General features: G+C 39.1%; 1 protein-coding gene across 1 annotated transcript; it reads left to right on the plus strand.

Annotated features, from left to right (window-relative positions):
- The first annotated feature begins 496 nt into the window (after positions 1–496).
- On the plus strand, positions 497–13,582 carry LOC133525592 (bifunctional phosphoribosylaminoimidazole carboxylase/phosphoribosylaminoimidazole succinocarboxamide synthetase). The gene is made up of 8 exons (XM_061861902.1): positions 497–632; positions 1,847–2,050; positions 6,119–6,376; positions 7,330–7,455; positions 8,051–8,136; positions 8,824–8,992; positions 11,368–11,585; positions 13,219–13,582. The coding sequence occupies exons 1-8, from the start codon at positions 614–616 to the stop codon at positions 13,414–13,416; spliced, it is 1,278 nt and encodes a 425-aa protein (XP_061717886.1). The 5' UTR covers positions 497–613; the 3' UTR covers positions 13,417–13,582.
- Positions 13,583–16,528: the final 2,946 nt, after the last annotated feature.

Raw genomic sequence — 16,528 nt, forward strand, 5'->3', positions numbered from 1 at the left:
CAAAACTTGTCTATTAGTAAAACAAATAAAATAACGTTCTTTTAAGTTAAGATCACGACGTTGAAATACTTTCTTAACATAATACCTCCTTATATATATATAAGGAGGTATTACTAAATAACAATATTAAATCTAAAATAGGGTCTTAAATCATTGTAACAAGGATGCTGGTAGCATTTCTTCGTTATGAGTGTGTACGTTGCGTCTTGCGTGGTAGATAACAACATTATTTGATTATACATTTGCTTAACCAGTATTTACCCATCGCATCACGTAGTAAGTAAAACATTATTAACGAACAAGTGTTTGAATATAAATTACACATGCAATTTATCAATATTGTACTTAAGAAGTTATTTAATTACAGATTTAACTTATCATAATAATTTTATAAAATACAACAATGACGCGGGCAAAAAAGTCTATATTAAAGATCTGTAAACTATTTAACTCGCTCAAGTATCAAGTACTGTTGACCCCAACGCTTCCTTATCAGACCGGCTTGAGCTGCGCGAGAGCACGTGGTGTTTATGCTGACCAGAACTTTATAAAAGGATCCCACTCCGGACTGCTCCCATCGCGCTGCCAAACACTCCACGCTTCGAAACAAAAAATGTCGCAACCTAAAGAAGGTAAGTTTAAAAAAAAACTTTAAAAAATCATTTTTGTTTTCTATTATCCGACCAATTTTGATGAGCCGGTTGGAACTGGAAATCGCGACGCGTAGTTACTTAGCACTTAATTTTGTCGGGTTACCATGTATGGTGTATGGCCTTGTTTTAAATTAGTACTGACTGTGTACTTATATTGAGTTTTTCGTTGATGTCACTTAATAGTGCGATTATTGGTATTTTACGCATAATTCTGACCTATACGACCTTGAATTTTACTTGCCGAAAATGCCGCCATTTTTATGTATTTTTTTAAGTAACGTATATTCAGAAGAAAAGGCGCGAAATTCAATTATCTTATTTTGAACCTTTAACTCGAGACTGTATGAAAATACTATGATATTTCACGTCAATTTATTTCCAAGTAATCTTTACATTACCAAGGGAGCAAAGTTGTTCACCTCTACAGCTATTGAGTAAGGCCCGATCAAACGAAAGCGGAATCCTAAACGTTGCGAGGGTTTCAATTCAACTTTCACGGCACGAATTTAATGACATATTTTCTGTGTGTAAAATATTACAAATTTATTCCCAATTAATTATATTATATATTTATATTTCAAAATCAGATCCAAAAAAGCCCTTATCAGCGAATGTGGTAAAAACATCCCTTTGGTTATTATAAAATGATAAAGAGCCGACCATCTTGGCCCTAGGTGAAAAGTTTTACATGTTAAATTTTAGCTTAACAGTAGGGCCGGCTTTTTATCATTTGTCACCATACGTGTTTCGTTCTAACAAATATGTAAGTGCGAAAGTGAGGCATGACATGACAGGTGATAAAAATGCGACCATGGTACCGCTGCGGACACCAACAAGAGGTCGAAATGTGGTATACTTTACTTACAAAATTTGATAATAGGTACTTAACGCTTCCACATACCTTGCAATAAACGTCATGCGATTTTGGATAATTGCTAGCTAAGTAGGAGCAACGAAACGAATTGAATCGAATCAGTCAAATCCCGCAATGTATTGCAATTTGCAAATCGCAGACGATTGCCGATTATCGGTGACATACAATCTTAGCGGCTAGCACACTGCGTCCGATTCGCACGTCGCTCAAATTTCGGAGCGAATTCAATAATACTTTATTATAATAAAAAGCGCGAATTTCTAAAAAAGGTCATAACACGTCCTTTTAAACTTTTTTTACTTATTGAATTGTATTCCAGTCGGCGGTTACAAGCTCGGAAAGCTGATCATCGAGGGCAAAACAAAGCAGGTCTTTGACCTTCCAGAGGACCCTGGGCACTGCCTGTTGATCAACAAAGACCGCATCACCGCCGGCGATGGTGTCAAGGCTCACGATCTCGAGGGCAAGGCGGCTATCTCCAACCAGACCAATGCTAAGGTCTTCGAGATTCTTAAGGCGGCTGGTAAGTGAAACGTAAACGTCATCAAAAAACCTTAAATAGGTGGCGCTACAATACCTAGAATACTTGAACAAAAAAATCAAATCATAGACAGCGCACTTCACTCCGTCAATAGCGCCTAGGTTCTTAGCTACTCTAGCGCTACTCTGGAGAGATTTGGAACTATTATTTATAGGTGATAGCTGGACACTTTTGCAACAGTTCTACCATAAGAGATGTCATTCCTCTTAATTCCACACTCCATAATTAAAGAGTTATGTTATGTCATGTCACTAGTGTCATTTTAATCTTAACGTCATTGTGAACGACTAATACAGTATGCTCCTGTTTATTGATGATTATTTGAATTAATCTAACTAAAAAAAAAAAAAATGTATCTAATTAAATAATTCACCATATTAGAACATTCCTGAGAAGGAACGCTACTCGGGATCTCGGTCAATGTCCAGAGAGTAGAAACACGTTGTATACGTCGAATTTGTTAAATTACACCATTATAGTATTGTAATTTTTCAATGACTCCTATATCGTATAATGTTATCGTATAAGTGGAGATCCGTTTAAGGGCATATTCTGTAACGTGACCTGATTAGGAATAACTAGTAGAACTATTTTTTACTCGAAAAAAACCTATGGGGCAGGTCGTCCAAGTCGGACAACTCTCCATATAAATATGAATCAAATCGGTCGATTTCATCATTCCGTCTGGACTCCCCTAGCCTTGGTTACTAGGGTGGTCCCGAAAAGTCGTTAATAAAGAAATATATTAGCTAATAGCCGTGGTTATCTTAGTTCATGGCAGATCACATGTTATCAGTATTATCTAAACTTTTTATGTCCGGATTTCGTACAGCTACGATTTATACGAGTATTACATATTTGCCTTGGATTATTTTTATTGTACTTATAAATACGAAACTAACCCTGTCCGTCTGTGTATTTTACTTCACAGACACAGACAGTTCTCCATGATTATAGCCCAGTATCGAATGTTTTTTTTTTAAATTATTTTCCGATTAAAGTTTGATTGGTTACAATAAAGCGTGCATGAACTGTAGGTGCAGCACAGGGACATCCTATTTATTGGCGCGCAGTGCTTCCAAAGTAAACCAAAAGATGGCAGAATCTTCTATGCACAAGATAACGTACGTGAACCGTACTTATAGATGGCAACGCCGGCTTTGGCGTGAAGTTTCAATGTAAAATTGTTTCCAATTCAGGCCACAAGATGGCAAAGGCTTCAACGCGCACGGTCCCTATATATATGTTACGGCTCCTCTACGCGATGGCCCAGCGTAGGCCAGTCCAAGTGAGAGTCAGAATGACGGGTGTACCTAAATAAAATTAAATGAAAACCATACCATATTTTTGTACCTAATTTGTACTATTTAGTACCTCCTTTTAAAAAATTGTACCTCACGGTACTTAAAGTTCTCACCAAAAAACAGGACATGATTTTCTGAGTTATTTGAACTTAACAGATTAAACATTAAAGGTACTAAATCCTGGCGTAATAAAAATAATTGTACCTTAGCGTTTTTTCTTAAAAATTAAATCGATAACTTGAAAAATTATAACGCCTGCAAAATTGTAATAGCAAGCAAAATATAAAATGAGTAAAACTTGGAAACTAAAAATAAAATGACTCGTATTATAATTGAATATGAAGGTACAAAAAAGGTACAAAAATTAGGCTTTTATAGAATTTATCAATAACCACGGGAACATAGCGTAATAAAGTACACCCGCCATTCTGACTGTCAGGATGGCGGGTGACCTGTTTTTTGATGATAACTTTACGTACCGTGAGGTACAAATTTTTTCAAACGAGGTACTAAATAGTACAAATTAGGTACAAAAATATGGTATGCTTTTCATTTGATTTTATTTAGGTACACCCGCCATTCTGACTCACCAGTCCAAGGGACGCATTTATGCGTTAAAGGGAGCAAGTGATATTGCTATCTTACTCCACCGCATAGCTGCGTCCCTTAGACTGGCCTACGCTGGGCCATCGTGTAGAGGAGCCATTAAACTTCTTGCGCGGCATTGCAATATTTGACGTTGTCAAGCTACGCGCATTACCGTTGGGTCGCTCGCGGCGCAATACACGTGGGGTTGACCTTTGAACAGACTTCTACAATTACTCTGCTTCATTTAATTTATTTCTTGCAACCATGGTGTTTACACGACGGATGTTACTATGGTGTGTTTATGCATTTAAAAAAATAAAATAAAAAATTATACAAATCGACCTAGCCCTAAACTAAGCAAAGCTTTTGCTATGGGTACTATAGGTGACGATATACATACGTTTATAGACAAATAAAGCCTGACCAGTAATATATGATCACGCGCCATATTGCGTAATTTAATTGGAACGTTAAATTTTCATTCTAAACTGAACTGTCACTCTATTGACAGCCACCATATATTTCTAGTCGGGCTTTACATACTTAGCGCCACTTGCACCATCCCACTACCCCCGGGGTTACCCAGTTAAACCCTTAACTTAGTGTCAAATTGTACTGGTAGTCATGGTAACTCCAGAAGGCCTACCTCGAACCACGTTCGACGTGTTACCTCTCTGTCGCACTTGTACATTTGTACGTAAGTGTGACAGGGAGGCAACCCGTCGAACGTGGTTCGCGGTAGGCCCTCAGGTTTAACCAGTTAACCTCGGGTTAGTGGGATAATGCAAGTAGCCCTAATATACATAGAAAACACCCATGACTCACAAACAAATACCTGTGTTCATGTTACCATGGCAATCATCATCATCAGGCCTTGTACATGTACAGATGATTTAAGCAGCATCTATAATCATAGATGCTGCTATACAAACCGATGGCTCCAGAGGCCTATTTCCCGAACGGTATTTTGCCATGGTTATCCATACGATTTGACAGTTCGTGGACTAATAATATTAGTCTAATACCGTTCGAGAAATGGGCCTCTGCATTCGAACAGGGCCTACCCGCTAGCCCAGACCGGTGGTCAACGGTCGTCGTCGGACATTTTAATTTATGTCATAAATGTTAAGTAAATGTTTACAAATAGTCATGAGGTAGTAAATTAATAGTGTTTACTGTTTACTCTCACATATTTCCGCATGTTTTGCACCGCTCAGCGTGAAATAACTTATTTTGATTACATCTATTGTATTGTTATCGATGTTATTGGCAACCCGACCTCCGACCTGACCGATAAGCTACCAAGGTTGGTTGCATAAGCTTGCAACTTATCATAACGATGTTTGTTGTATAATGACGCTTTTGTCGCTTGTCAATGTGGTTGAACTGATATTGATGGAGTGTAATGTTTGTGGAATGTTCCGTTTACTGCGGGGATAAGACATAGTTATTAATAGTCAGGGCGGTATTGATGTACCGTCGGAAAAATCTTGAAATTGCGCAACACTTTCCACATATTGTCTTGCTGTTACACTAACTGGAGGTCGCAGGTTCAAACCCCGACTACCAATTAGTTTTTCGGTAGTAATGTACGAAATATCATTTGATATTTACCAGTCGCTTTTCGGCGAAGGAAAATATCGGGAGGAATCGGGCTTATCCCAGTACAGCTTAGTTTACCCTCTGGGTTAGAAGGTCAGATGGCAGTCGCTTTCGTAAAAACTAGTGTCCACGCCAATTCTAGGGATTAGTTGCCAAGCGGACCCCAGGCTCAAATCAAATTACGTAGATTGTTTTTGGTATGTTATCAGGAATGTTAAAACGTGTTCTTAATTTTGTCGCATTGCATATGTTGTTCCTCACGGGCGCACGCAGTAGAACATATCCAGGGGCGTATTTACTCTAAGGCCAAGGGGGGCATGGCCTGGGGTGGCAGGCTGCAAGGGGCGACAAAACAAGGTATTTTCCGTATATGAGATACATTACCAATATTATCATCAATTGAAGGGGCGGCGAATCTAATTGGCCCGGGGCGCCAAATCTTTAAAATACGCCTCTAAACATATCTATAGGATCCTACCATCTATGATCTGCTCGGTTGTCTATCATAAAAAAGTGTAAACTTGTTATAAAAAATCGTATCTACCATTCTTTTCAGGCATAAAGACGGCTTTCGTCAAGCTAGTCTCGCCCACCGCTTTCCTCTCCAAGAAATGCGAGATGGTCCCCATCGAGTGGGTGACCCGTCGCCTGGCCACCGGCTCCTTCCTCAAGAGGAACGAGGGTGTTCCGGAGGGCTTCAGGTTCACGCCACCGAAGCAGGAGACCTTCTTCAAGGATGACGCTAATCACGATCCTCAGTGGTCTGAAGAACAGATTGTATGCGCGAATTTCAAGATCAATGGACTTACTATCGGTGAGTGTGACTTTCCCCATAAGACTTTAAATTTTGTCCCTTTCTAACAAACAAATCTCAAAATGACAGATAAGGATAAACGATTACCGATTATATGCTTGTTTAATGTAACAGGCGTTTATGAATAACACTATAGTACCGGGGCGACCGAGCTTTGCTCGGTTATAACTATTTATTGTAATATGGTGGTGTATAAGGTGATAATCTTAACTACATTTTTTTACTAAATTAAACTTGTCTAAAACAATAAAAATTAAAAAATTACTTATATATAAACTTGAACATATAAAAAAAAAGTTAATCACCGGGCGAGATTCGAATCCGTAACACTCGTTTAGCAGCCCGCGTCTTAACCCGCTGGACCAGACGGACAGTGGCCGGTAACACGAAATTAGCGACCATATTCTGCGTCGAAAGAAAAACGCATGAAAACTCGGAAACACGCGTTTTCCCAAACATAAGACAAATCTAGATCGATTATTTACCCCCAAAAACCGCCATATACCAAATTTCAGCAAAATCGTTAGAGCCGTTTCCGAGATCCCGGAAATATATATACATATATATATATATATACAAGAATTGCTCGTTTAAAGGTATAAGATTAAGATACTTCATTATTACGGGGATTTTTGCAGAGATGCAGTTGTTGTTGAAACACTGTTGTTTTTCTTTTAACTCTAAAAACTCTTGATACGTTCGTGAGTGGTCGAATCATCCCACCTTGTAGAAATGTAGCCCCATCACCCATCACTCTTCGACAGCGTCAAAAGTTATGTTGAGATCTCTTAGAACTATTTCAACTAGCGATCGAGGAGGTTTGAACTCACGACCGTATTTTGTGTCGAATTAAGCATTAACGTTTCACAGTCTCACTAGTTACAGTCTTAATTTAATACCTACACCAATTAAGTCCAAAATAAATTAAGTTTCATTTCTTTTCCACATATCAGGTCAGGATGAGGTGGATTACATGAGAAAGTGCACTATTCTGGTATTCGAGATCCTGGAGAAGGCGTGGGCCCTCCGCGACTGCGCTCTTATTGACATGAAGATCGAGTTTGGAGTCGACAGTGAAGGTAAGTTGTTTACAAAGCACAGAAAATGATGATTTCAGGATAAGGTGGATTACATGAACAAAGTGCACCATCCTTCGACATCTTGGAGAAGGCGTGGACCCTCCGCGACAGCGCTCTCATTGACACGAAGATCGAGTTTGAAGTTGACAGTGAAGATAAGTTGTTTAGTACAGGAAATGTATCATCATTGTCCATATGCCGTTTGACCATTTGTCCTGTCAGGATGAGGTGTTCCTTCTGGTGTTCGAGATCCTGGGGAAGGCGTGGGCCCACTGCGACTGCGCTGTTATTGACATGAAGATCGTGTTTGCAGCCGATAGTGAAGGTAAGTTGTTTATTAAGTAAAGAAAGTGATGACTTCAAGATGAGGTGGATTACATGAACGAGTGCACTATCCTGGTGTTCAAAATCCTGGAGAAGGATTGGGACCTCTGCGACTGCGCAAAGTAACAACTTTTGTAATTTTGGTATGCATTACGTAAGTGAGATTATTTTAATACATATTGAGACACCTTATGTCTGTAATTTTCTGTACAAATCGCTATTTGACGTGACGTACTGAAACTTATTAGTTAATGTTTTTTTCTTTTACCAGGCAACATCCTCTTGGCTGACGTGATCGATTCTGACTCGTGGAGGCTGTGGCCCTCGGGCGACAAGAGGCTCATGGTCGACAAACAGGTACTTTTAGCAAAACCGTCGCCAATATTACATTATAATATCCCCCCCTCTCTCGACGACGGCGATTTCAACTCCTCCCCCTAACCGAGGGCTGGCGACGCTCTTGCCTGTTAGGCGAAGAACTCACGTAAGCGGCGTGGCGCCGCTGCGCCGCGCGGCATTGCGGTGGCGCGGCGTGAAATTTTATATCACCGTAGGTTCGCCCTGCTGTTCGCACACTGCGTACTCGACGCGTAGCCGCGGCGTTGTGTCCGGTTTAGGCGGATTACCTACACTGTGATTCAAAATTTCACGCGGTGCACTGGTGCCACACTGCTACGTGGGTTCTGCGCCTTAGTCTAAGTTTGGCAACGTTATATTTTAATATAGAAATTTGCCAATTACATACAATATGATCCTTATTGCTCGGATATAAATCTCCTTATTCCTTTTTTTTATTTATAATATAAGCACTAACAGATAAACCTTACATGCTAACACTCAGACACACTTAACTTATAATAGCAATATACAATACATTTCATTATTATTTTATTTACGTAGTTAGTTGTATTCATAACACTTAGCAACCTCTTAGAAACCTCTGTTAATTTTTGTCTCTTTCAAACAATCAGATATGTGAAAATGACGAATAGGGACAAACGATCATCTAAAGTCTGCCAATCCTTGAATGTTGTCTATTTACAGGTATACAGAAACCTGACCAACGTCACCGCTGCCGACCTCGACACAGTCAAGCGTAACTTCACCTGGATCAAGGACCAGCTGGACCATCTGAGACCGACCATCCACCACAAGGTGGTCGTGTTCATGGGCTCGCCCGCTGACCAGGAGCATTGCTTGAAGATCGCTAAAGGTAAGTTGTATAGAGCTGTGTTAGCAAACATTCTTGTAGAAGGTGGAGGTCTTGATAACAAGTAATAACTTCATATGGATAAATGATCATTTGCGCCAATTGAGGCCTTCCATTCACCACAAGCTGGTGATGTTCATGGGCTCGCCTGCCGACCAGGAGCATTCCTTGAACTTCAACTTCAACATTTATTCAGCAAATAGGCCACAAGGGCACTTTTACACGTCAACATGGAATTTACATACAAACAAAAACAAGCACATCAACAGTTATAAAATACAATTCATTGAAAATATCAATGCAAAGTACAGTATTGTTGTTTAAAGAAAAAGTAAGTAAAATATTATTATTACTTAGAGATGTATAAAGTCTCTAAATGTCGAATTACAAAAAAAACTAAAATAATAATAATAAAAAACACAAACAGATACAAAAAAATCCAAAATTAGTTAGAGGTGTAAATATCTCTAAATGTCAGAATTAAATGATTTTTATCAAATTATCCTTAGAGATGTATAGAGCCTCTAAGAGTCAAAATTCCGTCCAAAAGATCGCCAAAGGTGTCTAGAGAAAATATTCCCTGAATTGTATTTAGCAACACGACGTGAGTGCAGATTAAATACGTCCGTGTACTAACAGAAACACACTTAACTTAGACCTTATGTCGCTGCAATAAGGTTTAAAAATTGACAGTGAATAGCGTGATGACGATGAATGAAGGGTCCACAGCAAGCTCGGTCCATACAAACGTATTTACGTTCTCATTTTAAAACGACGAGTTAGGTTGCTCTGAAACTTTGTACTTACAATAGAATAAGGTGTATCTAATTTATGTAGCCTCAGCCATAGTAAAAAAAATACAGCGAATTTGTTTTTCATATATAATTTGTTTTGGCTCTTATGTCCTTTGTTTTATAAACTGTAGCTATATAAACTAATTACAGACATAGATATAGCTCATGTCATTGTATGTGCAAAGTTTCATTGCAATCCAACACGTGGTTTTAAAATATTAACGAAACTTCGTTTATACAGGAAGGCGATAGGTCGAGCTTGCCGAGGACTCTTATTATATTAAATTATAGCCTGTTGCTGTGATAATATACGAAATAAAATGCGTTTGTGCGGGTCAGCTCATGGAATGCCCACGCAATGTCATGGCGACCCCCTTTTGGGGTCCAAGATCGGAAATGTTATTGTTCCTCGCACTTTATTGTCCCTCTTTAGTTTCACCCCTGTAATGATGCTACAGAGGGTCTACCGCGAACCACGTTCGATGTGTTGCCTCCCTGTCACACTTACGTACGAATTAACAAGTGCGACAGAGAGGCAAAACCTCGAACGTGGTTCGCGGTAGTTCTTCAGATTCCATAGGTATGTCTATGCGTGTGTAAGGGTGCTCTTTTTTTCTGTAGTCTTTAATTTTATGTGTAATGGTGCCATAGATTTAACTCTTTTCCAGACCGCACCAATTTACAATATTTTCCAATTAATCTAGCTTTGATGAGTCATTTGAAGACAAGTCACATTTCCCGAAAATGCAAATTTGAACCTTTAAATCGGAATACTAAAGTTAAAATTTGATTGCCGCGTATGTGGTCGATAAATCGTACTATCGTTCGTTTTGTTTAACATTAGAAAAAGGTAAACAATCATGTCATGTATTTTTATTGCATAAAGCTTTCAAAATCCATAGGTCGCTGGTTCAGATCCGGCTCGAAGGACCAATGTTGAGGATGAGAGCTTGCGGTGGTTGTTAAAAGTCCAGAAAATATGCCAGAATGTTTATTACACTGTTATGTTACTTATATTATGTTAAGTACAACTGTTACAATGTTAATGTTAAAATTATTAGGAATGCATCCGGTCGCGACGGTTCCGAAAAGTGCATTAACTTTGTGCAAACGGCCGCATCACCAAACTAAACTGGGTCGCGGGCGCCTGTCACGTGTTCACGTGTTCGGTGCACAAAGACAAGACAAGTTTAAAGACAAGTTTTTAAATCAGTAACTATTACTTATGAAAGCGAAAGAATGCAAATGATAGTGTATGGTTTATAATGGTTATATATCTGCCGTTACCTATTTTTCCAAAAGTATTTTTCAATAAAAACACACGTCAAAATCGCTTAACTTCTTTCTAATGTTGAAACAACGGACTATATGTCTCGAAAAGGGACAAGTTAACAATGTTATATTTCGAATTGACATAGTATTCGAGATTTTCAAAGTCCCGTAACATAAATGATATAAATTAAATGTAATTCATGTGCTACGTCAAGTATGGAGCTTATAGGAATATGTATGCATTATTACTGCCAAGCGTGGTCAGAGTCCAGAGGATAAATCGCAATATATAAAGCAACTTTTCCTTTCTAGCGGCGCGCGAGCTCGGCCTCGACGTGGACCTCCGCGTGACCTCCGCCCACAAGGCCACCGAGGAGACCCTCCGCATCATGCAACAATACGAGGACACGCACGGAGCGCTGGTGTTCATCGCCGTGGCCGGCCGCTCCAACGGCCTCGGGCCCGTGCTGTCCGGCAATACGTCCTACCCTGTCATCAACTGCCCTCCTCCCGCCGAGCGACTTCCACAGGTAACACTGTTCACTACATTATGCAGTAAATTGAACCAAATATCACTAGAATTTTTTTCAATTTACATGCACTGAATGTCTGTATGTATACCATGAAGTAAGGATACCTAATGGCATGCTACTGTATTTATGTGCCAGTAAAACTCAGAGTAAAATTAATGCAGTCTTTGCATGCAAGTAGACGCACGCCTCTTTGCCGTTTACGGCCGTTGGTAGATTTCCAAAGATTTGTATACTTTTAACCTTAAAACCATTTGTCATTCCTTTCTAGTCATTCGATTTCGAACTGTAATTCTTATTGTATAGAGATGAGTTTTTGTTTTAAATATGATGGCAAATATGTTTCCGCTTTGAGCGACATTGATGTGCGTCATGTCATGTGCGTGCTCGGGACCGCAAACATCAAGTATTTGATTATTAATTTGTTGTAAGTTTTAACAAATTTAAAGGTACTTAATCGATGAATTCTCTAAAAAAAATATAGTATTTTTTTATCATAGTTTTGTTTGGCGTAATTCGACATTTAGAGACTGTATACATTTCTAATAAAATATCTAATATTTAATTGATTCCATATTTGTAATTGTAGTGCCCCTGCTGCCTATTTGCTGAGTAAAACGTTTGTTTGTTTGTTTAGTTCCTTCAAAATTATATTGCGCATATTTAGAAGCTATTTTCATATTTTTAGCTTTTGCGCATGAATTGTTACAAAAATTTTAAAGGGCGTTTTAGATCCATGTTCTTGATTTCTGTCGAGCGAAAATCAAAAAACCAGGATTTGAATCGATGAAGTCCCTAGAGAAAATTCTCAACATTGCTAATTAAATTTTTGGCAACCGTAGGTATTGTGACCTAAAAACCGGTACGATTCTTCAAAAACTGAACCTACGGCACGGGGTTAAATGAAATGCTTTATTTGATTTTAATGTGTGATGTGTAGGTAGGTAATACATACGTGATTTTATTCCCAGTCTCTCTAATAATACAAGATCGCTTGTAATATCCTGTACATATAGACGATAAATCAATATCCGACCCGGCGGCCCGGCGGAGCAACGACCTAGCTCAAATGCGTGGGGGGATATTGTCAGGATACCTGTTTGTTGCCCTAAAATCTCATCCCGGGTGTGAGGGCGTTCCTAGCCTATCTATACATACACCGAAATGCCTACACCGTTTAGGAAAACTGCGAGTTCATCTGGTCACCACTATTACGTGTAATTTTACTTGTAAAATGCTGCGCCATAAGTTGCCCTACTGAATTTGGCCTTTGTTCATCCCTCATGTAGGTATTTCTAATTTACATGAGTATTGGCCATTAAACATGGACTCGACTGAAACATGGAGTCGTGCTCTCATAATAAATCAGCACGGGAGCGCCTGTGTGGTAACCGCGACTTGTCTTATGTATGTTCCATCTTGAGTGATCTTAGTTGAGGTGGTTATTTGGGACTAGCCGCTGTCTTTTTGGCATTGTACTATTAAGAATCTCTTACCTTGTTTAACAACAACGTGGTTTGACACCTGGAGTCAGTCTGTTTAAGAAAGTCCCATAATATTTATTTATTTATGTATATTTGAAGCTCTTGTCATTTACGATTATTTTTCATGAACTCAATTTAAATGATTCTAGGACATCTGGTCCTCGCTCTCCGTGCCCTCCGGCCTCGGTTGCGCCACGGTGCTCTACCCGGACAGCGCCGCGCTCATGGCGGCGCAGATCATCGGCCTCCAGGACTACCTCGTGTGGGGCCGGCTCCGCGCCAAGCAGCTCGACATGGCCGCCGGCCTCCGCCAAGCCGACAAGAAACTCAGAAACCTCAAGTTGTAAACAGTATTGAGATATGTCGGTCTTTGAATATATTAACAGTTTGTTTAAATCGCGCGTCACGGTTTGACGATAGACTTTAATTTACTTTTAAGTGTACGTATCCTGTTTATATAATATGTTTTGTATTTTACATTCCTTAATAAAACTTTATTGTTATTATAATGTATATTTATTTCTCATTGTTAAAAAATGTATATCATAGTAAAACGCGTATTGGCCTACACTCTTTTTGGGACCTGTTTCGTGTATAGGGTGGTGTAATAAAGGCTAGGGCACTGGGGGAGTAGCGGGAAGGGTTAGAGAGAGGCAAGATACCTACTCGAGAAATAGGCTCCGAGAAACAATAGTCTAAATAAAAAGTGTTTAAACTAGAAATAGTAATTAACATAGTTCTACTTGTCTTAAATTGAGACTTGGGCCTCTTCTTGCTCCTAGGCCTCGGCTTACGGTCCTCTAACCGGATAGCGCCGTGCCGCGCTCATGGCGGCGCAGATCTTCGGCCTTCAGGACTACCTCGTGTGGCGCCGGCTCCGCGCCAAGCAGCTCGACATGGCCGCCGGCCTCCGCCAAGCCGGCAAGAAAATCAGGAGCCTCAAGTTGTAAACAGGATTGACATATGTCGGTCTTTGAATATATTAACAGTTTGTTAAAATTGACGATGGAATTAATTCACTTTACGTACGTATCCAGTTTGTATATTTTTATTATCTATTTTTTATTTGGATCCATCCCTGAATTCGTTCTAGATTGTTAACCATATTAGTAGTAGTAGTAGTCCCTAATTATTTTCCAATTACAATATTCAGTAACCATAGATTTATTAGGGATGCTCGGGATTTGGTATGGATATATGTAGTAGAGGAGGAAAGACGAAAGAGAATAAATAAATTAAAAGAAATGCGATTCACACATGTAAATTTGAACATTTATTGTCCCACCGACTTTGAATACTTTTATTTAAACATACAACATAAAATCACAACATTCGATACAGACATTAATTGACACATAAAGATGTTTTAACACAAACCGTTTGTGTCGTTTCTTAGTAAAAGGACGCTTAGCGCCTTTAAATAGGCCATTCGACGCTTCAATAAAATGTTATGTATCGCGACGCGACGTAGTCAAATCAATCTATAAATTTTTCGTGTTGTGGCTCCATCAAGGTGTTGATGATTCAAACGGCCCCTTTTTCTTAGAGAACATTTTTTGGCACATGGTAGAATTACAAATAGAAAAATACCTCAGGGGCAAAGTTGCCCCGGGCAACACAATTGGTCCGAGAATAGGAATATAGTTCGTGTCATCCAAGATGACGCGCAGATTTGCCAAATCTAACCTTATTACATGACATTACGAGTCTTAATGCATTATTTACATGATAAGTTTAACCAAATTCGGAAAATCACTCACCCCTTTTATTAAGGGGCGATTACACTGGATTGAATGTCTCATTTGTTGACATTAACAATATGCTTTTTAGAGTTAGACCAAGCTAACTCTGCAGCCAATTTGATATATATGATGATATACCACATTCTGTTTTTCATAGACATTTGACGTTTAATGATAGAAATGAAATGAAGAATGTAGACTACGGGCCAGTAGCATTATTTTGTCAGTCATCGCCTCCCGGCTGATACTTTGTCAGATGATAGTTTAGATGCTGTTTAATTTAAAATAAATAAAGCCGGTTCTATCGCGGTGGAATGACCGTCAGCTGTAAAATTAACATGTAAAACAAATGCGCCACTTTATGTGCGGCAAAGTATGCGTAATGTGTAAATTGCGTAATCCGTTGATGGCTTTTCAGGCGTTTACGCCTGATGAAATGCTACATGCAAAGTTTCATCATTGTTATTGCTATCATAAAAAGTTATAGCGCTCATTTTTTACATGTTCATGCGACCAGCTGATGTTCTTACCACCGCGATATAACCGGCAGACGATTTTTTTAACTAACAAAAGCATCTAAACATTCTGATCTATAATTAGACAAAGTATCAAGCGGGAGTCGACGACATTTTTTTTGTTTTAAGTACGTGTTTCGGTGGCTGCCATTCCTCAACCCACCAACGGAGCGGCAGCTGACGTCCACGAGGGTTCGTCATACACATCCGTTAACCACTACACGAGTTCTCGGCCGGAAGGCGATTGGTCATGGAAATCTGTTCCTGGCTCGCGGTCTACATGCAAAGATTTGGCTTGGTTCAACTCATATTTTAGCATGGTGACGTCGAATGGCACAATCGGCCTAGTGTTAAATTAGATACGCTCTTACTATTTCGTATTTTGTTACTCTCCGCTACGGCGCCGCTTAAATCTCACACTGTTCGACATTCTAATACGACTTCTAATGTTGAGTTTTTAAACAAAGAATTTAAGTTATCCTCAGAGCAGCCTTCAAAAATGATGAAATAAAAAAAAAATGTTCCATAAAAATTGATCAAGATTAGACTTGAATAGCCATAGCCCCTGCTATGAAGTAGAATCACAATTTTATAGTCACGAAACAATATATTTCAGAAAAATAGTGTGTACCTAGTACTTAAAAACTATTTGGCATTCGCTTAAAATTGATCAACGAACAAGTTGCTGTTATAATTACGGTTTACGAATATCACATCAATTATCGATTAGTATCTTAACTATAAGGACATGTTTACACTAGCCCGACTGCCGCTTTCGACAGTGCATATCAAATACTGTCAAACGCAGTAGTCGACTGAGACACGCGCCCTTAAGGGTTTTGTAATAAATTGTATGCAATTTTAGATAATTGTTGGCTAAGTAGAAGCAACGTATCACAAATCGCATGCGATTATCGGTGACGTGTGTAACTACCATAAGGTGCGTTTTCGTAGACATGTAATACATATTATGTAATATGAGATCCACGACGAAATTGTCCATCCCATACTAAGACTATCAGTAATTATAATATATTTCGCTGATCAAGGGCCGTAAGTAATTCTTCGACGACAAAAGTCCAAATCCAAGATATATTTGTCAATATAGTATCCAAATACGTATAGGAACGCTGAACGTTTGAATGGCACCACTATATTTATATAACATAGAGTGTGATATCGTTGTAAGATAATGATTAACA

Source organism: Cydia pomonella, chromosome 1 (genome assembly GCF_033807575.1).
Source record: "Cydia pomonella isolate Wapato2018A chromosome 1, ilCydPomo1, whole genome shotgun sequence".
NCBI lineage: Eukaryota > Metazoa > Arthropoda > Insecta > Lepidoptera > Tortricidae > Cydia > Cydia pomonella.

Coding starts and splice junctions, on each gene's coding strand:
- LOC133525592 (XM_061861902.1), top strand. Junction 2,051..6,118: donor CGAGATTCTTAAGGCGGCTG/GTAAGTGAAACG, acceptor CATTCTTTTCAG/GCATAAAGACGGCTTTCGTC. Junction 11,586..13,218: donor CCGCCGAGCGACTTCCACAG/GTAACACTGTTC, acceptor AAATGATTCTAG/GACATCTGGTCCTCGCTCTC.